The sequence below is a fragment of the Pagrus major genome, chromosome 2, assembly GCF_040436345.1.
Source record: "Pagrus major chromosome 2, Pma_NU_1.0".
Taxonomy (NCBI): domain Eukaryota; kingdom Metazoa; phylum Chordata; class Actinopteri; order Spariformes; family Sparidae; genus Pagrus; species Pagrus major.
Window position 1 is genome coordinate 6,340,543 of NC_133216.1, and position 24,785 is coordinate 6,365,327.

General features: G+C 39.2%; 2 protein-coding genes across 3 annotated transcripts in view; both read right to left on the reverse strand.

The window, feature by feature from the left end:
• The window catches only part of gab2 (GRB2-associated binding protein 2), a 34,949-nt gene extending 32,501 nt beyond the window's left edge, over positions 1-2,448 (reverse strand). For both annotated transcript variants that reach the window (XM_073490411.1, XM_073490409.1), the window contains exon 1: positions 2,092-2,448. In XM_073490411.1, the coding sequence (XP_073346512.1) occupies positions 2,092-2,163 (72 nt within the window). In that variant the 5' untranslated portion in view covers positions 2,164-2,448. The remainder of the gene's footprint in view (positions 1-2,091) is intronic.
• Positions 2,449-3,325: 877 nt separating this feature from the next.
• nars2 (asparaginyl-tRNA synthetase 2, mitochondrial) lies at positions 3,326-8,944 on the reverse strand. The gene is made up of 14 exons (XM_073490412.1): positions 8,633-8,944; positions 7,543-7,652; positions 7,309-7,429; positions 6,899-7,039; positions 6,729-6,809; positions 6,505-6,599; positions 6,208-6,340; positions 4,911-5,009; positions 4,752-4,789; positions 4,578-4,644; positions 4,330-4,467; positions 4,097-4,194; positions 3,642-3,668; positions 3,326-3,546 (listed from the first exon to the last, which is right to left on the reverse strand). The coding sequence occupies exons 1-14, from the start codon at positions 8,792-8,794 to the stop codon at positions 3,402-3,404; spliced, it is 1,455 nt and encodes a 484-aa protein (XP_073346513.1). The 5' UTR covers positions 8,795-8,944; the 3' UTR covers positions 3,326-3,401.
• Between the last annotated feature and the right edge of the window lie 15,841 nt (positions 8,945-24,785).

Below are 24,785 nucleotides of genomic sequence, written 5' to 3' on the forward strand. Positions count from 1 at the left end.
GGAGCCTCGGTCAGCCCCCGACAAGAGATAACTACAACCAAGTGATTCATTTAGCAGCTCTGAGACATCAGAGCGCAACCGTTTTCCTTGTGGAGATGCAGCAGCGCGTGTGAAAAGTGACTACACACGGTCACATGTTTGAGGGGGGACACAGAAAGTTTATGCTCATCATGTGTTTGCACAGCGAGGAGCTGTTGTAGGGAGAGTGAGTCACATTTGTAAACAATTAGCAAGCATTTAACCAGGACTAGTTATGCTTGTTACTGGGGAAACATGTTGCCTCACGTCTTAACCACCAGTTAAATCCAGGCTTCAACTGCCACCAGTGTTTTGCTCCCCTTTTTTGCATATGATTTGCATGGTGGTAGTACCAGTTTCTACTCACTTCTAACGCTGCACTGGATTCTACACTGCATTTTAACATGCATAGCTGTGTGCCACATTTTCAGAAACCATCTGTGGAAGGTTGCTGAGACTGAATACAATGACCAATCATTTAAACAACTCACCACTGATTAACAAACACAGGCCTCATCTGGCTTAGGGAGGACTCTGTGGTAGAAACAGGTGGAATATTGACAGGGAAAGTGTTGTTAAGGATTAAAACACCTTCCCATTGTTGCAAGTAATCTCCTAAAGGAGGAACAACAGTAGGAACTGTTGTAGCAGCTAACATGTCAGTTACAGCTCCGAAACAATACATTCCTTACACCTCCTCAATTCATTCCAATACAATGACGATCAAACTTGCCACCTTGTTCCTTGAGAAACACTACACACCTTCAGGCTGGAATGTGTGTGAGTATGTGAAAGTAGTATCTGAAAATATCCCTCTACATTTTGACGTCAACTATGTCAGATGACAGCAATACTGGTGAGTAAATGGCCCCGATTGTCCATAGCCTGACTTTAAGTGGAAGGAATTTCAGATGGACAGATTATCGCATTCACAAGTCTGCCTGTTCTGGACACTCCATCTCATGACACTGTTTTCTGGCTGAAACTGTGTGTGTGTGTGTGTGTGTGTGAGCAGTTGTTTATAGGTTATTGCTCAGGGTGAGAAGCAGGGTGAGAAGGGCTGAGAGGCTGTTCCCTGCATTTTTGCCTGAGGAAGGCCATTATGTTAGCTTCATTCTGCCTTGTGAGGGGTTTTTCTCTTGTTGTTTATACAGTACTGCTATGAACCAAGCAAGTTTTTTCCTCTGTACCGTCGCAGCTGCTGTTCCATACTGACCATGGTGGTCTCTGTGTAAACATTAGCCAGCTTTAAGTGGAAGACAATGAGGAAATGACAGGACAGGAGAGGGTTGGGGGGGTGGGGGGGCATTTCAAGACATTCAAGGATGGATTTCCAGATGAAACAGAGAGATGACATCATGGCAAAGTTAGCTAGTAGGAACATGGAGAGGCCTGGTAATGCAACACCATACATAAACAGCGGACAGCTGTATTTATAGGAGATTGTCTCATGGTTCTATCTGCCTCCATAAATCCCATTATCTGATTTGCAGCCATTCCCTGCCCAGCACCCAGCAAGAGACTATAGCAGCTTTGGCTTACAAAGCCTTATCAAGGCACCCTAATGCTGTGGAGTTATCACCATTGTTGTGACATTAGTCGGCTTGGCCAAGATGAAAACTGGTCACATCACTGCTTGATGAGACATTACCTCATCATGATCGGATAAAGCCAAATGGCAGTTTGTGTTTGTGTCTGAGAGCTATTTAGTTAAAATTATAGACAGCTGTCGGCTCTTACAGAGGCTTACCTCCACGCTGTCATAGGACCCCACAATGGATACATTACATTACATGTAAAACCTGACAACTGCATTTTCATATAAAACATTCATTTCTCGCCTCTAATGGACTGAGACTGAAGAATAACATGTGGTGCCTCCTGTAGGGCAGAGAGAGGAGAGGTCCAGATGGTGGTGGGATGCACCTGCTACGATTGGACTTTAAATGTCTGAGTTTGACACCACTTTTTAGTTTTTAGAGACATGTGGCAGCAAAGAAACCAGATAAAGTACTTCTGCACCAGTCAAACTCTTAAACATAGAGAAACTAATCGAAGGTGTAATTCACTTACATATCTCCTCAGTTTCTTCTCGGGTGGTGACTTTCTCAGCCAGCCCTGGAAGAGGATTTCTCCGCCGCTCATGTTTGTCACTGTCTGCTGTTTCTTGTTGCTCTACAACTGCCGTCTGTCACTAGTACATGACGGCTCCTGAAGGCTTGCCCGTTCAAAGTGCTGTCGGCGTTTGGCTCTCACTGGTGCAGTCTGCTCCCCCCATTTGATAAAAATCACAGTAGTGCTGGTCGGTGATGTTGCCAGTCGCTCCTGGTGGTACCGTGCGCAATAACCAGCGCAACACCCCGGTTGGGTTGGGCGAAGAAAAAAAGGCGCAACTCGACTCGTGGGGAATTACGCACGAAGCTGACGAGGAGTCGCGGGGAAACTCAACTGATGCAGGGTGAGGAAGTACCGTACGGTGTCTGCAGTTTGTTTTCCCAACTCATACCACGCCCACCGAGCAAAGAGAGGGATGGGCTGAGCCGCTGGGATGAACAGGATGGGAGAGCTGCTCGCCACAAAGTAGCTTCAAGATTCCCAAACGAGTTTAAATTATGGAGGACTCGATCGATGCAGATAGTATTTGACACGGTTCACAGAAAACAGACCAACGAAGTGAGTTTATTTTACTTTAAGAAAGGAGACGCATCTAATTTCACTTTATTTCATCAAACGTGTGTTATACACACATATTTTTGTGATCGATCATAAATATATTTAAAAAAAAAAAAAAAAGATTTTCTGCGCTTTGAAAAAAAATAAATAGCCTGATAACAAAATCAAAAATAAAATATATTATGCAGTCTACAGCTGCAGAGTAAAAGATTCGCATTTTCTCGATTGGTTGGAATAGGGAAAACGCACCATCTTGTGGAGAGTTGAAATACTTGACAGTTGATCTGAGAACCAACATTTTTTTTTATATGGAAGTGGGACGAGTAAAGGAGACACACCTTGATGCAACTAGTCACTTTTTTGAGAAGCTATACATCATCTTGTCGTAGGGAAGTCGTGAACAACTGATGTGAAATTAAAATTATATTAAATGAATTATTAAAAATATATTGCACTACTACTTCAAGTACAACACTGGCGGGGTACTGCATGTGTACTGCTACTAATTTTTGTGTTTGTGTCTATTTGCTCTTGAATAGTTTCTATTGTATTCTACATTTAATTATTCTCTTTAAGTTTCTCTATTTATCTGTATGACAAATAACAACAACAACAAAAAAAAACAACAACAATATTTAATATAGTATTTATTCAGTGTCAAAAACAGACATCACTGACTTAAAAAAAATATCTAATAGGCGCTAACTGTTTTAAAGAACACATGAATGGGAAAACCTGGGGAAAGGAATCACATCTTTTATGCTGTCAACACCAAGAATGCATTGCAAATATCGCTCAAATCCCAGACCGAAACCGCCGTGAGGGACGGAGCCAAAACGCCTCAAATCCAGATACCTGCGAATAAATCCAAAGTTCATTACAAATCTGTTGATGTGTAAGGATGTTTTATGTTTAGATGTTAGTTTTGTAAATAAATATGTTTTATTTACCAGCTGTAAGTGTCTTCTAATCCAGCCCTGGAAAAGAATGATAATTGGTCAATAGATAAGCAATAGATAAATTCGACACATTGAGCTGATATTACCTTTATTAAAATAGCAAAAACTGTCAGTAAAAACTGAAACTACATTTTACTGAAACCAAAATTTATCTCCTTAGTGGGATACATCATTTACGTTTATTGTTATATTAAACGTTCATGGGGAAGTTATTTTGTGTTTTTACAGCTGAAATCTCTGACTCTCTGCAAATTGCTGCCCTAGGAGATGGCAAGTGTACAGAAAATATATCCAAATTGTTGTGGAATGTTGAATTTATAGAAAACTGCTTTTATTTTATTTTAACCAGCCACTGCAACACTTGAAAACTGAAGACAATTTAAAGCCACTACGCAGATATGACAACCCTCTGGGCCTTCCAATACCCCTGGAGTATGTGTTCTTACTCTTCCAACCGAGCCCTCAGCAAATCCAGCCTCTCCTCTCTCAGCGAGCCCCCACAGAGCTCTCCAACTCCTGGCACAAGAAGGTCCACTGCAGCTGCCTGCACACAAACGACAGTCGCAGTCAGCTCGGATATGCAAATTGCTGCAATAACCCAACTGACACTACAGGGATGGAACTGAGTGGTTAAATGATTGATTTGCTCAGCATTTTTAACAGTGTAACTACGTCTTACTGTATGCTCCGGATGGTCCTTGTTGTCTCTTGCATAAAAAGGCTTGAGGTCATAAGGATAATCAGTGACAAAGACTGGAATGTTGCCACAATGTTTCACCAGGTACTTCTCATGTTCTGTCTGAAGGTCGCACCCCCACTGCGAAAAATGAAGAGCTGAAGTTAATATAGAGCTCTGTGGAAAACATACAGTAACATTAGATATCAAGTCTGTTCTATCAAGGATAAAATAAAACCATCGCCACTTACGTGTGTTGGGAAGGCAAATTTCTGAGAGCTGCGATTGAGGATGTCTATAGCCTCACTGTAGGTAATCCTAAAAGTAGATAGAGCCAGTATTATTCATTCAAGGCCTTCAACATTTGGCTTTAATCTTGAGCTGATTACATTTTACATGCCATATTTAGCAAAATAGAGACTTACACAGGGAATCTCTTCTTCAGCATAAAATCTACAGTGTTCTTATGGATGCAACAGGAAAGAAATGTAAGTTGAGATAATAATGAAGTCAGATGCAGTTGTGGCTGGTTGGCATAAGGAGCCATATTATGTTCCAAAGTTAAAGTGTCCTACAGGACTTACCCTGTGTCCAGGAGTCACATGCTTGTGAAACAAATCCACATCCTCGGCACAGTGAGCCAAGACATGCTCCGTGGCAGATCTGAACATGTCCTCCATGACCTACAGAGCGGGCCCAGTTTAATAATTAAAGCTTTCCTGGATGACTGTGGACAAGGGCAACTTTAAAAGTCGCATGAGGTTAGTGTAAAACTTGAACCTCAGTACACAGAAAATTATGTGATGTGACATCAGTGCACATCACCCAAGATGTTGAAAGAATTAGTCAGTCTGTGATGACTGCTCTTTATCAAACAGCTTTAATAAAGCCCCCTCACAGCTATGTAAAGCAACTTTGACAGAGAATAAAGATGACAAAAAGGTAAAACCTTTAGAGCTGCAACCAACGATTATTTTCACTGTCGATCAATGTTTCTCAATGCCCAAGATGCAGCCTCAAAAGTCTTGTTTTGTCTACAACACAAAGATACTTAGTTCATGGTCATAAAGGGGTGAAGAAACCAGAACATATTCACATTTAAGCTGCTGAAATCAGATAATTTTGACTTTTGTGTTTCTTAGGGCCCTGATACACTAGGCCATCAGGTGTTGGGCCATCAGTAAGCATCTGTGGCCCAAGTTTTTGTGGTGTGTCCTGTATCCTTGGCACTAGTTGGCACTTGTCGGTATGTCGGCCAATTGAGCATGTGGTCAGCTGCGGAGCCCGTCAGTGAGAGATATCACTCTGATTGTCTGTTCAGCTAAGTGAATCAGTGAATGAAAAAATAAGGCAAAGCCTATTTAGCCTGTCGCTGTAGTATCCATTTCACCCATATAGTGTGGTTTTCCTTAATTTACCTGATACGTTTTACCTGAGTCTTCAGAGTTCCCGTTTTGAAAGACGAATACAGACTACTGCCACTTGGCTGTAGAATTGAGGTGAGGTGTGTTCAAATGCAGCATTTTGGTCGAGACACAGGCAACGTGAGGCAATGCAACAGTTAGCCCTCATTGTCGCTAGTTTGTTTGGTGTGTCTAAGTGGCATTTTCTTTTGCAGTTGACAACTAATCAATTAATCGTTGCAGCTCTAAAAACCTTCTGTTCATAGGGTACAGCCCATATAAATCCTGGAAGTTTATTTTCAAAGCATGCTAAAATGAACAGAACCCAGTGGCTTTCAGAAAGGTTAGAAATCAGTCTATTGTTTGCATAAAACTATGCTGATTGACAAGCAGTTGACAGGATAACATTTTAACCAATGTCCTACTTTGACCAATGTCATAGAGCTATACTGTTTTTGGGGACAATGGAATAGTGTACCTTGGTGAGATCCTCTAAGGACTGTGTGAAGGAGACCTCAGCCTCCACCATGTAAAACTCAGCCAGGTGGCGTCTGCTTTGGGAGTTCTCTGCCCGAAAAGTAGGCCCAAATGTGTAGACTCTAGAGAAGGCCCTGGAAGAGTGTGAGTGACAAGACATAATTAGAAATGTACTTCAGTGTATGTGTCTGTCTCTTACTCTCTGAGGCAGAACATAGAAGTTGGATATGCGAGTTTAAAAAAAAAAAAAAAAAGTGCGTATGATCATCAGAAGATAAATTCATGTATTTTATCTCACCCTGACATTATTTCCAGATGAAGCTGACCAGACACAGTCAGGAAAGCTGGGACAGAGAAAAAGTTCTCATCTTCTTCTTTCTCTGAGCTTGATGGCTATGTACAAGTACAAGGTTTTGAGGCTTCAAACAATGTCATCCTTATGTTTACATATATGTAAACCATCGATATAAACCAACCATAGGGCCTTAGCTTCAAGAACATTTGTTGACACATCATACTCACCTCAACTTGAAAGAGCGCCCCTGCCCCTTCGCAGTCATTTGAGGTGATGACTGGAGTGTGAATCTGCACAAAACCATTTTCCTTGGGAAGAAAAAAAAAAGAAAAAACATAATAAGCATAAAAAGTTTCGCACTTCATTCTGTTAAAACATCTTTTACTGATGTTCTCACCTTGAAATATGAGTGAATTGCCGTAGTGGCCTCACTTCGTATTCTCAGCAGGGAGCTGAAGGCATTTGTCCTACAGCGGAGATGAGGAAATTGGCGAATATACTCAAGGCTGTGTCTCTCTTTGATTTTAAAGGGAAAATCCTGAGACAAAAAGAAGAAAAAACATAAGAGCAACTAGAGAATGAAAAAAAACAAAACAAGAATATAAGTAAAAAAAAAGCAGCAGTCAAGTGAGGTCCAGCCACCAGAACTACTACAGGCAGCTGTAATTATAATACAGTATGTGAAAATAGAGTAGGTGCAACTGTTAGGTGAATAACAGTGCAGGTATGAGATGAGGTGTAATTTCAAGCCTGCACAGTGACTCAGTAAAATGTGTGTGGGATGTTTGAAGAGACTATTGTCCTTACCACAGGGTTACATTCTCCAACTACGTGGATTTGGTCTGCTTCCAGTTCAACTGGCTGATTTTGGTGTGGACTTTTCTTAAGTACACCTGTGACTTCAACAGCACTACCAAATGTGAGCGACCTTAAATTGAGAAAAAAGTGGAAGACAGAGTATTTTACACATGAGCACTTACTCTTACTTTAGGAATGAGGAATGTGAGGGATTATCTACAGGGATGAAACAGAAGTGCTCACGGATCATTCAGCTCTGGACTGGCGACAACCTGCAATGACTGCAAAGAGCTCCCATCATTCAGGTGGAGAAAGAGATTTGTCTTCTGAGATCTAACAGAGCGAACCCATCCCTACAACAGAGAATCAAACTACAATTAGATGTTCCTTCTCGTAATAAATACAAAACTATCTTCTTATTGTTTGCATGTAAGAATTTCACTTACCATTTTTTCCAAATAAAATGTCTAAATGTAAAGACTGTTATATATACAGTTATATTTGAAGTCATCTGGAAAGCAAAGTGTGAAAACTATATCACTGTCATAGTTCAGGGTGCAAAATGTGTTGGGATTTAAATAGAACATCCGTTTGATAATAGTTTAGTTTAGTAACAGACAGAAAAGTACATGTACAGTTATGTGTATCTCTGGCAATGTTCTAAAAAGTACCCAAAAGTCATACCTGAGTAAGAGTAAATAGATATTGTGTTCAATTATTACTTTAATAAAAGTGAAAGTCACCCATACGAATAGTACTTGTGAAAAAGTATCTGATATTAAATTTACTGAAGTATCAAAAGTCATTTTCTGTCATTGAATGTACCAAATTCTAAAAACTACAAGAAGAAATTTGATTATACATATACACTACTTAGTTAAGGACATTGGGATATGGGTGCATACATGCGTGTGCATGGATATGCAATATTTTGGGGACAAAAAATATTCACAGAACACAAAGTAAGAATTCAAATATGTCACAGAATAAACAACCAAGTGAAACACTAAAATATCCCAATATCCCCAACTGATTTTGAGTAATGTATTTACATGTATGTCTCCAAAGCAGAAAATGGAAATTTAAAGTACAAATACCTTATAATTGTGCATGAGTAGAGTACAGTAGTTGAGTAAATGTACTTAGTTACATTCCATAACTAATTCCTGGTTTAGTATTAGATGCTAGAAAGAATCAAAGCTAATGTAACATACGATAATAGCCATCGTGTATGTGCTATACTAAGTAGCATGTTACTGAAGGATTGATGTTAGCACAAATTAGCAAAAACTAACAGAAAATATCAAACCATAAAGGGAGGCGTTAACGTTACCTGTACTTTGACTTTGGCTCCCAGTTCAGCTCCTGAAAATGCCTGGGATACTCTGAGTTTCGTTGGTGTCCTCTTACAATAATGTCGTATACTAAACAATGCTCCTCGAGAAAGTGAAGCGGTTGATGTAACAGAAAACATTGTAGCTGCAGCCCGGAACATCGTAACAAACGCAGCACTTTGTCACACAAAACCCGCTAAAAGTACACCATGTCGCGGCAGCTAAAACAGACTAACAACAACATATTCAGTGGTAAATTAACGACGTTTCACATTTCGCTTTGACTTTCACGTTGTCGCTTGTCTGACAGTAACACTTCCTGTTTGGGTCTGTCGTCATACGTCCAAGTTAGTCACATGGATTACGATAAACCAATCAAATGTCGGTATCTCACAGCAGTGCTTTTATTGCTCTAGGGAGTTGTAGTTTTTCTCAGGAGAGCCTGGACACCTAGATCTAAGTCAGAAGTTTAGGATTACAGTTTCACCATTTCTGTTGCAGTTATTTTATGGATATTTTATGACATTTGATTTTATAGCAGAAACTATTGATAGATATTTATTAACAATAAAGAATTATGAGAATTATACAGGGAGCCTGAATACCATTTTAGACAGAACTTAGAAGTTCAGGACTGCAGTGTCACTATTTTTTTATCGTTATTTATCATTTTAGACTAAAACATCTCAATCAAAAAATAAAGAATTGTGAGAATTATCAAGGGAAGAGCAGTACGAAGATAATGTTATCACTTTTAAGAAGCAAATAATTTAAATCTGTTTCCCAAAAGCTGAATGGAGTTTTTAATAGATTACTCATTTCTGATTTTATGTTTTGACTGATTACATTATGTGGCATGTGGGAAAAAACCACAACAATTATTATTATTTCTTATCCTGTTCTCTACTCTGTGAGTTAAGGATGCTCTGTTAGAAGCATTTGATCTTTGAATATCCCAGTCACTATCTTTCAGCTCTAAGTAAAACGTGTTGAATTTAGGCCACCAACCAAGGTCACTTCTACATAGGAAGAAAAAAAATATATATATATATGTCCACAGTAAAATGTAACACATATGGAGTGATTCAATAGTGTAATGAAGCAAGCATAAAACAGCTATCACAACCACATGGAAATCCTCTTTAATCTTGTATGATGTATCTGCCGTCAGGGTGAGGTCCATTTGTGCGTAAACCTCGTTAATCCAATACCCACTACGACACTGGGTCTATTCCCACCATTTGCTGCCGGAGTAAATCAGATCATGCCAGCAATGTAATAAGATGCCATAGACAATTATTCACCTGGTCTCGCCTGTCAGCTCTGGAGCCCCTGGTCTGGGTCTGCCAGCAAACACAGAGCTGGGTGTCTCAACCTCGGGCTGCTTATGACACATCATCATTAAACCTAACATGATGCATTTGAAAAGTCAGCAGGGTCATTGATATTAATTATCTCCAGCATGGATGGAGCAATTATGCACGTGGTCTCATCTTAATGGGGAGCAGAACGATTCTATTTTCCGAATCATTGACGGAGAGTGCAAAATATATCGTGAAATTTGTAAAGGTCAAGTTTCTGTGTCTTTAGAGAAAAGTTGAAACATAGTGTCTATCATAACAATGGAAGACATCAATCAGGAGAAGCCTATCTCTAAGTTGCTGGTAGGAAAAAAACAAAAATAATAAATATTTCTTTTTAGGAAATCGAGATTAATCGTACATATTATTGGAGTAATAGTCTGCAGGGATCTGCTTTCCCTCCGCATGGTCATGGGCAATATCTTTCTCTACCACAAGGTAGTGCTGTAGCTCTATGACACTTTCCACTCCTTCCTCCAAATCCCCACCTAATGTAGATTTATTCATTTACCCCTGAGTTACCTCGAATATATTATTCATTTGCAGCTCCAAGGTCTACTGGAATGGAAACAAGCCGGCATTGTGATGTTCTCTTTGCAGTACTATCAACAATAATGCAAAGGACCTGCTGGCTTTCATTGGCAGCAGATAGTCCAGCCCAACAGTGAATTCAGGTTGCATCGAGGAACTGTTTTCTACGCATCAGTAGGAACAGCACAGTTGAGGTACCCCCCTGTGTGTCGCTATAACTTGATTTGTAATTTCCCCCCCCTTTTCTTGCAGGCTTGAAACATTCTGTGACTACTTGCACATGGGAGTGACAGCGTGTCGCATGTATTTATATTTCCACAGACACACATCTTCCCACACAAACCACAAGGCAATGTATGCATGAAACAAGTTGAAAACAGTCTGCTCTGCTGTCTGTATAAAATTGTGGCACAGCTAAGAAAAACACCCCAAAGTAAAGTGTTATCCTGTTTACACTCCCCATATAATAAATCAAGAGGAGAAGTCAAATGGTAGCCCTAATGGGAGATACATAGCTCTCTGTTCCTGGAGCCTCTACAGGTAGAGGAGTTGTTTGGCAGTGGCCTGACAACCTTATTTGGGCTTAACAACTTGTTAAAATCAATACACGATTAGTCAGCAAAACAAAGGATTTTGCTGTAAAAGCTTGGATCTCAGGAGGATCACTGAACTCAGAGGGCAAGTGCATCCTCTGCTCTCTGCAGGTACTGCCTGTCCAACAACTGCAGCATATATCGACAGCATCTTCTGCCCGTTCCACAAGCCTTCATCAGCTCCTCCAAATATTCTGCATTCTCAAATGGAAGGGTGCATTGATTTTATGTAACATGGCTCGTTAAGTGCTGATTAGACCATTATAGTGATGTGATTTCAGGGAATGGGTTTGGGTGACAGGCGGCCAAACACAAATCAAAAGGAACTAACAACCCTTACTGAAAGAAATTTGGACTGCTGCACCGCTTCACCTACAACTCTCTCCAGTTACGAACAGAATACTGTGTGTGACCGTTTATACTTAATTGAGCAGCTTCAGAAGTCAGCAGTTCAGAGAAAATAACCATTAACAGTGCTCAAGATGCACTGTTTGGAAGTAATGACGTTGAGCCATCACAGGGTAATCAGTTCCATACAATCATCTGTGATTGAGCTGCAGTGATCATTTGATTAATTAAATAGCCAATCAACAGAAATGTAATAAATATTATATTCTCAAATCTATGTCGGTGAGACAAAACTAGCAATTATCACATTAGGCTCTGTGAATTTTATTATTAGCATGTTAGAGGTCAATTAATTAATTAATTTATTAATTATAAAATTAATGGATGATTAATCAATAATGAAAATAATGCAACCCTAATTAGTGCACTGAAACTACCAGAGGACACTGTAGAATTGCAAAAATAGTCAATCAAAAATGAAAATGAGGACTGCTTGATACCAGGTTTGATGTTACCTCTCCTACATCAGACAAAAATACGTTTATTTTTTCTTGTCCTCAAATGTTTGAGTCTCACTCTGTAAAATTATATAAGTGCAGACTTTGACACTGAAAGGCTGTTTTCACATTCACTGCTGAAAGTGTAAATTTTCTCTGAAAATTAAATTTTAAGAGCAAGCAGCCCAGTTGCCAGGAAAAAATGTTGCCAGTTCTGCAAACTGATTCGTTCACATTTGTCATAGGCTATTTTTCAAGGAGATCTCAGGACAAATTCCAGCCGATTTTTGGTGACCAGAACATTTATTTTAAGCCAAAACATGATCTTTTCTTAGCCCTAACCAAATAGTTTCTGAGCCAAGCTAACAAGATCATAAGCTTACACCATGAAAATTTAACTTAAAGAAACATAAAGAAATGGTCGCAACATAAAGAAATATAAAATTTCAACCTATCTGTGGTTTGCAGAAACACACACTGCCAAATTGTATTTTGACGATTGGGTTGCAGTGAGACGACAAATCCTGATCTGATCCTGTTCAGTTGCTACCACTTCTTATGTTATTTCTTGGCTCACAACTACATTTCTTCAAAGTGAGTATGCTGCTCTATAAAGTCTGCTGTTGAGGTATTTTCTGAAAAAAGCTCTTGCATTTCTGAAATTGCTTTTGCTAATTCTGAGTCAAACTCGAGAAGTTCCTGTGTAGCTGAGTGGAATCTTCGCTCTGCACTCAAGCCTCCGTATAATTCACTCTCTGGTTGAAGCTTGGTGAAGTAGAACAATATAGTCGATTACACTATTGTTCTCACACTGCAGTGTGTCCCCACTTTCTTTTTGTATGAGTTACAGCAAAGCTTTCTATGAGATATTGTTGCAGTGACTCACAGAGGCTGGTGATCAGGTTAACATACTGTATGTTATGATTTAAGTGATCACAACTTCAGATCCAAACAAAGAAGAACACAGATTCGGTCATGTGCCAATGATATCACAGATTCAACCTTAAAGTGCCACAACAGTTTACCACCTGAAACCTTTCTTTTCTTCTGCTGGAGGTAGTCAAAGACAAGACTCTCCTGAGATGGCTAAGAATAGATAATGAAGAATAGAAAAGCAGAGATAATATCAAAATATTGTACCTCATCACAGAGTGTTATTCTCATCCACACACTCACACACACACACACACACACACACACACACACACACACACACACACACACACACACACACACACACACACACACACACACACACACACAGAGGCCACAGTCAAATGAAACAATTCATTCTAATCCACACTTTGCTCTTTACAGCAGCATCACTTGTCAGAGCCGACTTTAAGAGGATACGGTGTGGGCTCTGCTTCATATTCCCCAGGTTCTTTAATTTAACCTCCAATAAGGATAGAGCACCCTCATCCTCGTTTACAGGATAATTTGCACAAACCATCCTAAATGTTAACTCTGAACTGTGATGCAGTAATTCTAGTTGTATCTAGGTCACCCCAGATGAATGTGGATGTTTTTCCCTACCTCACCTATGTGGGCTTTTCCTGTATAGAACAGCCACTTGATAATTTTCTCATCAACATTTCCTCATGTCACATATTTTCAGTCAGGTTTTGAAAAGGAAGTGCCTGCTGTTAGATTTTTATGATCTGTAGCTTCACCTGAAGATTTTACAACTCTTTTAGGACATTTTTAGCTGCCTAACGTTGCTGCAAACTGCTGTGAAGTTACAGATTTTACCTTAGCTGCACCATGCAGTTATTATCTCCTCCAGAGAGGTTATGCATTTTTATTTGTATCCATCTACCTGTAAGTGTGTTTGCTTGCATGTCTGGCTGTCTCTTTCTCTGCAGTAATAGACTATATTTATGAAACTACAGGCCAAATTGACAAGACATTGAGCCTTTTTACTGCAGCCATTTTGACAGGAAATAACAGGTAAACACATTAATTAAGGCTCAACAGAACCTTCATTAATGTATTAGTACCTGTGTTCACCTTTATGTCAAAATGGCTGCTGTGGAAAAAGTCTATTCTTCCAACAAAAAACTCTTTTCTATTTCTATTACTGTCACATCAAATATTATCTGTCATTTTGTAATTAACAGTGAAAGTTGTTCATTCTATTCATTTGTGTGGAAGCATTCCTCCATCATTAATGTTAATGTCATTTTAACAAACATATTCTGCTCCTTACAATTTAAAAACGGGCTTATTAATTTAATTTTAATTAATTGGAGGGGAATTATCAATTATTTTTGTTCTGTGTTGTTGCACATCTGACGATGTAAAGACTTAACAAGATGGAAACAGACAGAGATTGAGACTCGAAAAAGGGGAGACATGTAGTGACAAAGACTCGGTTCGGTCAGCTTTGCACAGAAGTAGCTGGTAGAAAACAGCCTGTAATTTCTTACTTTTACTTTAGTAAAGAAGCTGAATCAGTACTTTTACCACAATCTTGTTTTAACACAAGTTTCTGTACTTCTTCTTGTGTGAAAAATGTGTGTACTTTTGCCACCTCTGATTAATGTGTCCTTCCCGCTGCTGATTTATTTCATCCACCTCCCCTGTTGAAGCAGGAACGATCAGATGATAAGTGAATGACAACTGGTTTCAAAACTTTATTGCAGTACAACAAAAATAACTTTGACATCAACTCCTCTGTAGGCAAGAATATCCTAGACATGTACTTTTAATCACTAAGGTCAGAGTGCTGAAGTAACTGGTGTGTTACCCCTGGGGCAGTTCAGCGTCTTTGTCAAGGGCGGTTGAAAAGTTTGATACCGTTCGACTGCTGTTAAAACACTTCCCACACTGGAGTGCATCCGTCTGTCCTTGTTGTGTCCTCCTGTCCTGCTCTGGAGATATCTGACATTATTTTATTAGATCACATTAGAAAGAAGTCTCCACTCCCCTCACTTCCTTACAAAGGCAATAATCCCCTTCAGTAGAAGTTAACAACTGCTGTCTCAGCAGACGTCCAACCATAAATCTATGACTAATTACTTTAGTTTATCCAGACACACCAACTACCCTCTAATTAGCCAAACAATGAATGGTAATGTCTTGGGTTTCCGTGTGGGCTTTCGAGTTACACTCACTCACTGCATCAGACTGAAGATGTGGGTATTCAACCAAAGTATTTTCTATTTTTCAGTGTGTTTATGCAAACAAAGGCCTGCACCCATACGCTGTTGAGTTAATTATAGAACAATTAGACCTGCCTGAACTATCCCTCAAAATTAAGGAGTCTTTTCACTCATACAGTGCAAAAGAGGTGTGAATCTTGTGATTACACCAACCTGGAGAAGAGAATATTTTTTTAAAAAACAACACTATTTTTAAAGTATTTTCATTGTTACTGCACAACACTGTCCTCTAACTGCATCTGATTTTTGTCTGATTTATTCATGCAGTCAATTCCCATTCAAGCACCTCTGTTGTACAGCAACAGAGAGACTGAAATATATTTTTATTATTTGATAAAACAAAACACATGCCGTGTAACTTGGGAGTTGGCACTGCAGCTGCACAACTCCTGAAACATTATGTCATGATGAAAAGAGCCGGCATCTTGGGTGTTTGGCAAACAATGTTTTCCGGTTGATCTCTTTGACGAGCAAATTGTATTTTCAAAAGCCAACTTTTTTGTTTACTTATTAATTGATTTCACAATATGGTTGCCTTCTTTCTGTCAGATTGTTAATGCTCATCAGCCAGGGGAAGTAAAAATGGAACCAGCTGTGGTAGATCCTGTCTTCCTTCCTTGTAAGATTATTTATGCAGATTATTATTTTTGACAGCATCCCCCTGCCCCAATAAAAGCTGTTTTTGCTGCACCTGGACATCACTTATCAAAACTGAGAGCTTCTACTGATTTATTTTTCATGTCTTAGCTGGTGCCAAAAATCAGCAGTATTATACAGCAGCATCTTGGAAAGATAAATATAGTGTTTTTCATGTTTGCAAGTGCAGTATAGGTAACATTGAGGGTAACAGTGCAAGCTGAGGCGTATGCAGCAGAATTATAATGTAATTCTGCTCCACTGCACGCGCATGCACTTGTCTGAGGTTTCTTGCCAATAAACAATGAATTTGCACATGTAGAACAACAGTCTATAAAAGCTCCACATAAGCCAGGAGGGATCATAGAAGTCAGAGTCATCCAATAAAAGGGTTTTTGTGTGTGTCTGTCTCTGTCTTCCTGTTTCAAATCTAAATGATGTTCAGTATGTCACACAGCGACAGCGTTCAAGCTTTTCCAAAAAGATTCTTCAAATAGGAAGTGACTATGAAAACCTGAGGTTAAAAACATTTTTTCCCTGACAGCAATACTCATTGTGTTTTCATGCTTTGCTAGCGGTGTGGTGGTGTGTGTCAGTGAGCGTGTGTCTGCTGGGTGTCGGGGGGTGGGGTGGGGGTGGGGGTGGGGGGGGGGGTGCAGGGCAACAATGTTATCAGTTCTTTTCTTTTTTGAAGAAAATGTCATTGGAAAAAAATTATGAAAGAATACACGTCTCCCAGTGAAATGTGCTAAAAATTTCTCCTCTGCGACTTTAAAGCATTTGGACTGGCAGGCTTATTTGTATGGGTAAATGAAATGAGAGGCCAGGCGTGTCACAATCCAAATGCACAACGTGGAAATAAATTCCTCAAGGCTGATCTACATAATAGTATTCGTAATGGGCCCAAAGGTTCCGTAACCAAAATAATTCTGTCAGAGTGAGCTCAGGCTTTGTATTTCAAACTAAAACACACACACGCACGCACGCACGCACACACACACACACACACACACACACACACACACACACACACACACACACACATACACATACACATACACAAACACACACAAATACAGTCAGCAGCAGCAGATTCAAAGGAGGACAAAGGAAACAAAGTCCGCTATACTATAGGGCATCATTCAAAGGAATCACATGGATTTATATTGTTGCTGTGAAAGGGGTAAACAATATCAAATAGAGAGTAGTTATCTAACCACTACCTTATTTCTCCAAAAGTGCACTCATATTTAATGTACTCTTTCAATTGATTGAATTCTATTTTGAGTTAGTACAACTTGTCCTTGGGCAGTTGCACTACAGGACTTGCAGTTCACAAAAGTGGCACTAAGATTGACAAAGCTGTTGTTAAACAGCAGTGAGACACAAGATAGATATTGTGTCTACCAAGTGCTGATGGTAGAAGATGGATGGAAGATGGAAGAATATGCCTGTGTTAATCAGAACTTTTGGGATTTTGTCTCACTTCTACTCATTGTCTTGGGTGAAAAAATGACCTATTAACATTTTTACACATTATGCAGTTTTTCATCACCATATCCTGTCAGTGTCACCTAGCAAATTAAGCATTGTCATGAATTATAATTATTTATCCATGAAGACAGATAAAACTTAAGATTTAGCAGGTTTGAGATTCAGCTAGGGTTTGATTTTATTCTTTTTATTATTATTATTATTATTATTTACTGTCACACATCTAAAAGGTAAAAAGTTGCAATTGAGTCAGGTCAACCCAGGCTGATCTCAACTACTCCTTCACCAAAGGTTTGTAAGGGTTCAATGCACAGTATATAATGTGCCGCAACAGGTCTGTCAATCAAAACAAAAGATGTAAGTGCCGTTGAATCATGGGAGTTGTTCTCTTCTTTGTTGATGATAATCCATCTACATGACTCGGACAGAAATGTTCACTGACGAGGTAATGTTTAAAAGTTTAATTCACTGACTCTCTACCAGAAGTGATAACAAAAGACGACCAAATAAAACGCACCGTTATCTTGAATAAAATTTTGTATTACATTTTGGATAATATAGGTACACAACTAAAGAAAAATATAACACAGGTCTGGTCGTTTTTCAACTTTTTAATGCTGAAATGTTACATATTATATCTTCAATGAACAACACATGAACCCCCGTTCGACCAAAAAAATAACTTATATACAAAGTATCAAAGGCTTCAGATGAGGGTTTGATCATCCTTACATCAATTTAACCTTTGGACCCAAAGAAAGCTGACTAATTCAAAGAACACACAACCTTTTTCTACTGCTTTATATATATTTAATATGCAGCAGCTCAAGCCTATTAAATATACATCTGTTGTGTTCAACCGTGACAACAGAGTATATCCACTGAGGATGAAGCTTACCTTTATGGTTCCTCTTTGCCTCCATCTGTGATTAATGTCTTCTCTCTTGAATCACATTTACACATTATGGAAAAGAGGTTCTGTGGATGTTTTAAAACATCCCGTTGCGTGTCACAATGAGTGGAGGGGAAATTTTGTTTTCTAAATTTGATGAAACAATTTTTAGCACACTTCTTTCTATATCTTTGCAACTCATCACTGCTGTTGTGCTAAACCAAAAAGACGGCCCCTGACTGATCATCACTGGTGCTCATGTCATACACAGAATCAATAACACCTATTTTTTCATGGACATAAAGTGCTACATGATAAGCTGTCCTAAGAAATTAAGCATTAGCTAACCTTTCAATCAACCCAAACGCTTCCAGACACTGAATGGGTACTGATCTTTTGCTACGGACAGATTTGACCTTAGGCATAATTAGCCTAATAAAAGCATTAGATATGCTGTCAATATGATTTGCATAATGTGCGAAGGCAGTTTCATTCCTGAATGCAAGCGGTGTCCGAGTGACTTAAAAATGCTGCAGTGACATTTCTCTGGGTCCTTTGTTCACACCTGTCAGGGGAAATGTGATGGGAGACGGCAGCTGCAGCTGCGGCTTCTGCCTGAAGTGAGTCCACCAAACCCACCAAGACCCTGCTGGAGTCCAGTGCACAACAACCACACACATGCACACGCTCACAGTATGTATTTCTGAAAAAGCAAAGAAAAGAATTTCACCTTGTGCTGACAGGATTAATTTCTTACAGTGTCAATTCCGACATAATCCATGGAGATCAGAGAGGGAATAGAAAACACATTGTCATATTTCTCAGTTGCCCAAGCTGAGGTAACCAAGGAGAAAATAATGGAAAACACACAACTGAGTTACAAGAATTCATATCGCACAAAAGTTGTTTTAGTTTTGGTTTGTTTTGTAATATGTATTTTTGTAATACTTGATCAAAAGAGGCAATAAACAAAACAAATTATGTAGTCACAGCCTTAAACTGTCACCCAAAAATGAAAATTCATTCATTATCTACTCACCCCCATGCTGATCTGACATTGGGTGAAGTTTTGTAGTCCACAAAACATTTCTGGAGATTCACAGGAAAACAACTGAAGTAGATGGGGACTAAAAAAACAAAGACAAAAAAGATTAACGTACAGTGGCTCCATACAGTTTGTTTGTTGTAATACAAATCTTCAGAAGCCCAAAGATCCCAAATATATTTGATAAGACATTAATTACACCCTTTTTAAAGCTGAAATCTTCACTGTAGCCACTAAGCTAGCATGTAACCTCATTGGAAATGGGTGCACAAGCTTGACCACATGTTGAGGGTGTAAATAACGTCTTTTCAAAGCAATTTGGGATCTTGGGGCTTTGGGAAACTTGGATTACACCAGACAAGCTGTATGGAGCCAATTTTATAGTTTATGTTGGTTGTTTTTTACATTTTCATACAAGTCCCCATCTATTTCAGTTGTTTAGGAGAATGTGGCAAGAATATTCTGCTGTGAAGCTCCAGAAATGTTTTGTGGACTACAAACTCCAACCAACTTTCCATCGGCATGGGGGTGAGTAAATATTGAAATAATTTTCAATTTTGTGTGAACTTTTTTTAAAGAAACTACAGACTGGTTTTGTGAGGACAGCTTTGATAGTGGCTCCATTTTACAGATTATTGATTATCCTGGTGATGTTTATCTCAGTGAAAATGATTTCAACACTGAGAGCCATGTAATGAGTCACTCTAATGCCAGGACTGAGGTCAGAACCATCAGGTTATGTTGCTCTACAATGGGCTCTGACACACACAGCTCTCAAGTCTCATTTTTGGAAAATAATGCCTCTCATATTACGAGCATGCAGCATTGTACTGCTTAAGGTGCTAGTCCTGCACATTTCCCATTTTCCCTTTGCAGGTCAGTTGTATGAGAGGCAACGCTGGCCTTTGCATGACCCGCAGAAATATGACACTTTCCATCACCTCAGGTTCATTTCCGAAGCTTGCACTTCACTGAGTGCTTCTGTTGCTGCTGTGTTTTGTCATCATGGTGGGCATCCAAATGAGACCTAAACCTTGAGGAAAATTCAGCCTCTCTTCTCTATGGACAGTTGGTTTACCATTCCTTGCCCCATTAGCTTTTATGATTGGTCCACCATTTGCATAACTGGTACAGAGGGGACTGTGGGCCTGAATGATTAACGACAGAGTCTGAGGCTGTCCTATGCATTCAGGCATATGGTGTTATCAGGCTAAACAGCAGATGTGGACCATCATAACAGCTAGTTATTTCATGGCTGTTGGGAAAACTTGAACAAGTGCAGCCAGACCGGCTTGGGCTCAATCCCATTTCCAATTTTTACCCCTACTCCTAAATATCAAGTGCCCCTTGCCCCTCAGAAAAGAGTTACAAGGGGGAGTGGTTGATATCTCCCCTCTATGAAATGGGACACCCCTCATATGTCATCAGTAGTGGTTGATGTTATGTAAACAGATGTGACTGGACATTTCCATATGCTGTCTTCAGCTGTGGTGATTTCTCTTGCAATCCTGGTATTATCACAGGCCACTTACCATTTATCTGATGGAGATGGGAAAGTATTAATGCTCACAATTTGTTCACAGTTTCATTCCAATAAAAAAGAACACTGCTTCATTACCTGGCTACTTAGAAAGCGGTGCCTTATAGGTTAACATTAGTAACCTGTGCCCTTACCCTGCCAGGCTGCACTCATATTAGAGGAGTGGAACCAAGTGCAACAACTTCGCTGCTGGACTTAAGTTACATTTCTGGCATCATATGCCATCAAAGGATGGAGTGCAACGCTGAAAAAAGTTTTTAAAAGATAAATGATGTCATCATCCTGCACTGAGTCCTGACCATTGTAAAATCGTGATTTAAAAGCTGCCCCAGCAGAGAGCACATAAAGTGGTGCGTCCCCTTAGAATTGCCGTAAGGCAGGAGTTGTTGTTGTTTGTGACATGTAGGAGAGGAAATGAATACATCTTTGCTGCTGCTCATTGCACTTGCATTAATTCTCTGTGTCCCAGTTAGGCAAACCCAAGACACTTGGTTAAATTTGTGGCAGCAACGTTTCTTTTCTTTTCAGTTGATAATCAGAGATTTCTTAGCTTATGTTCCTCAGTATAGCTAGCTGGCAAACCTTGTTTCAAGATTCTGAAACTGAACACAACAAAGTTACGGACATTTGGTTTGAAGATGAAGTCACTTTTAAACCTGTTTAAACTCACATAATGACTGTTTTTCATAATGTTTCTTTGTGGACATCACCATATGACAAGTCAGCAGACATCGCACAACTCCACAATGACTAATGTCGGAATGCAGGACTGTCATGCACAAATCAGTAATAACAATGTAACGTTAGCCAGCTATTTAGTAAACTATCGAGACATCACCAAACTAGTAGTGAATGTTTTATGCTTGTTATAAAGAACAGGATTGAAATATATTGAAATGACAGAGAGTTTCATAACCCTCAGTTTGAAGTGTGCTGCGTGCGACTGTGAATGTGCTAAATGCAGGGGTAGAGCTTAGTGGTAAGGACAAGGGATGTATTGGAATCGGGCCTGAGAATTCTTGGAAACTGCAAAATAGTGGAGCAAGGTTGTCCTTTTTTACTACTTGATCTTCAGGAATATAAATGCAGCTGACTGTCATGTAATTAAAGTGCCTGAGACTGACAGACAGAGAAAAACGAGAGACAACAGGTGTTTCATTTCAGCAGTTATTTTCGGACTACATACAGGATTCATTGAGGGAACGGATGGCTGGGCCTCAGCAGGAATCAACCTTTTGCTGATTTTAACAGCAAATACCTCTGCCAGTGTTTATCCAACACTCGGGCTCAGAGTGTTCAAATTATCAGTGAGAGGAAACAGATGGAGTGTGAAAGCAATGCGAAGATATCTCTCCGCATCAGACTCAGCACAGGTAATGGGAAATAGTTCAAGCATGGTTCTTTAGAGAAAAGTTTCACCTTCCACCGCCTGTCGTAGTTGTGAAATCAGGCTAAAAGCAGGATTTTCTTCTCTCCTCTCACATTAATATCTGGAAGGGGTTTGTCAAATTTGAATGTAATGGTAGGTGTTAAGAGAATGTGGAATCAAATTCAGAGTTTGGCTGCGTGCGCCAGAAATGCTGTAGCTGTCAAACTCCAACTGAACTCTGAGACCCACTCCTGCAGACCCAGCTGTCTGAAAAAAAGAAGAAAAGATGAACAAGGGGAACAAGAAGAACATAAAAAAACAAGAGTTGAAAATGATTTTTTTCTTTAATTTTGTCTGATGTATGTGACCTGAATATTTTTGTGGACCCATTTTTAAATGGTTGTGTGTTATATGAATTGCATTAGGTTCAAAACATCGTTTATTATTTGTAGCCAGCATGATGTGTTGCTTTAATCGATTAAAAGTGCAATTAGAAAGATTTTCACTACCCCACAGCACAAATGACAACAGCAAATTTGTGAGGTTTTAATAAGGTCGTTCATCAATACCAGTGACTAAGCCATTACTTTGAACATTTTCTGGCACATACTGTTTTCCTTACCCTCTCCTTGCTTTTTCAGCCACTCGCTGATGGAGTACAGTGCTTTAGTATCACAGAACAGTTTGTTCTCATGGCAAAAAAGACAATTTAACAGTGTGTCAAAATATGATTGACTGTTATCCATGAATAACATATAATTTGCATCTGATCCTTATTTTTGTCTTGCATACATTTAGCTTTATCACATGTTAATGGATGTCGATGCTCCATTGTTCCCAAAATAGATCAAAAGGTATACTAAATGCTTGTACTTTATTACATTATATCTGATTCTAATTATCAGTAACACACAAAAAATAAAATGAGTGCTTCCTGTCTGCAACAGGGGCTGAGGTGAAATTATTGTTATTATGATTCTGCCAAAAGACTACAGTCCTCCAGGCTAAAGGACATTTTGCCTCTCTCCACCAGAATTCATTCTGCACAGGCTCTCTGCTAGCAGGACTTTCTGTTCCCTGTAAAGAAATCCTCTTTACAGAAGTCATGCGGGGCTTGAGGCTCAGGCTGTCTCCAGGAAGGCGAGAGCCACAGATTTGAAATTTACTTTGCAAAAAACTTGTGTAGTCAAACTAGCTAAAGCAAACATTAGGGTGTGATCGTTGCCTATGAAGCTTGTCCGTCACACAGCGATATCAGCGGTTTATTCCTCTCACATTAATGGAAGAGTGGAGAAGAACAAATGAGAGTGCTGTCTGCTTAGGTAAAACAGGCCAGCATGCTTTTCTTCTGGGCACTGAGCTCAGCTCTGCCTGCAGTGAGTGTAAATGTTCCAAGCTCCCTTGCCGCCACCGCATACTGGCAGCTAACTCCCGAGCCACCCCGCCTGCTAACAGGATTAGCCCCTCAGCTCCACTTGTTTCAACAAAGTTATCAAGTTTAAAAACACAGTCTCCTGGTGCCTTTTGTAACATCAAAGAATTGCTCCTCAACTTTGACAGGTTAATTAATAGTCAAGTTTTGCACAGCATCCCTTGTGGCTTCTTGTCTTACGACTGTGAAATACATTTACTGCAGAGATGCTTTCATTTATAGTCTGTATTTTATGTGCTGCTGATGAAGCCACATGTTCACTCCATGTGAGAATTTAATAGATTCAAGGTCTAAACAGGTGGTAATGCATGTTTAACTAAATAAAGACACATGGTGCAATATTGCATTATCATACTGCATCAAATTACCCTCATTAAAGTCTTAAGAAATGTGTTGTAGGTTGAGAATTAATGTATGTATTATAAACTCGAGATGCAGATGAACAGTAAAACATGCAGTCATTTCTAAGCTGTTTAATATAGAAATTAAAGGTCCCATATCATAGAAAGTGAGCTCTTTTTTCAATTAAACAGCAGGTGTAGGTGCTGTATATATACATTAAACAGTTATTTGACTAAAACAGTGACTTTAAGTATTTAAATTACATGTACATTTTCCATCTCATACGTTCAATGTAAAGGGTCACATTTAATTATTAGACAGAATAACCAATTTGAAATGCATTACTTTTATTTATATTTGAATAATAAATGCTTGAAAAGTGCACTATAACTTTCATATAACAAATCATAACTTTATATCTAATAATAAAACAACACATTAACTTTATGCTTACGTCTGCATTAATATAATTTAATCAGACTAAGTGATTTAACTTATTTACATCGACTCATCATGATGGAAAACTACTGCATTGAATGTGATACTTTACATTGAACTCATGTACATTACGTGATATGTTTGATGGTCATGACTGTTCGATGTGCTTTTATGAATATGTGCTATATGCAGGGGTAGAAGTGACTAATTACACCTACTCAAATTTCTGCAATTAAGTCATGTTTTTGGGTACTCAATTACTCAAGTCCGTAATTTTACTTGTACTTAGGTATGCATTCCACCATGTAACTTACTTAGTTACTTTTCATAATTGAGGACCGAGTACAATTTGAATTAATAGCTAAACATTTCATATGCAATTTTGTAGCCAATTACGCTATCCAGTCACAAACAGGCCAATGAAAACGCTGACACATGGACAGAATAAAACAAAGACCTGCAGCAGGTGC

Bases quoted from the DNA above. Each gene is read 5' to 3' on its own strand.
- nars2 (XM_073490412.1), bottom strand. From the start codon at position 8,794: ATGTTCCGGGCTGCAGCTACAATGTTTTCTGTTACATCAACCGCTTCA. The intron at 7,653-8,632 runs GTAACGTTAACG...TCTCTGTTGTAG, and splicing joins GAGCCAAAGTCAAAGTACAG to GGATGGGTTCGCTCTGTTAG. The intron at 4,645-4,751 runs GTAAGTCTCTAT...ATCTACTTTTAG, and splicing joins CTGAAGAAGAGATTCCCTGT to GATTACCTACAGTGAGGCTA.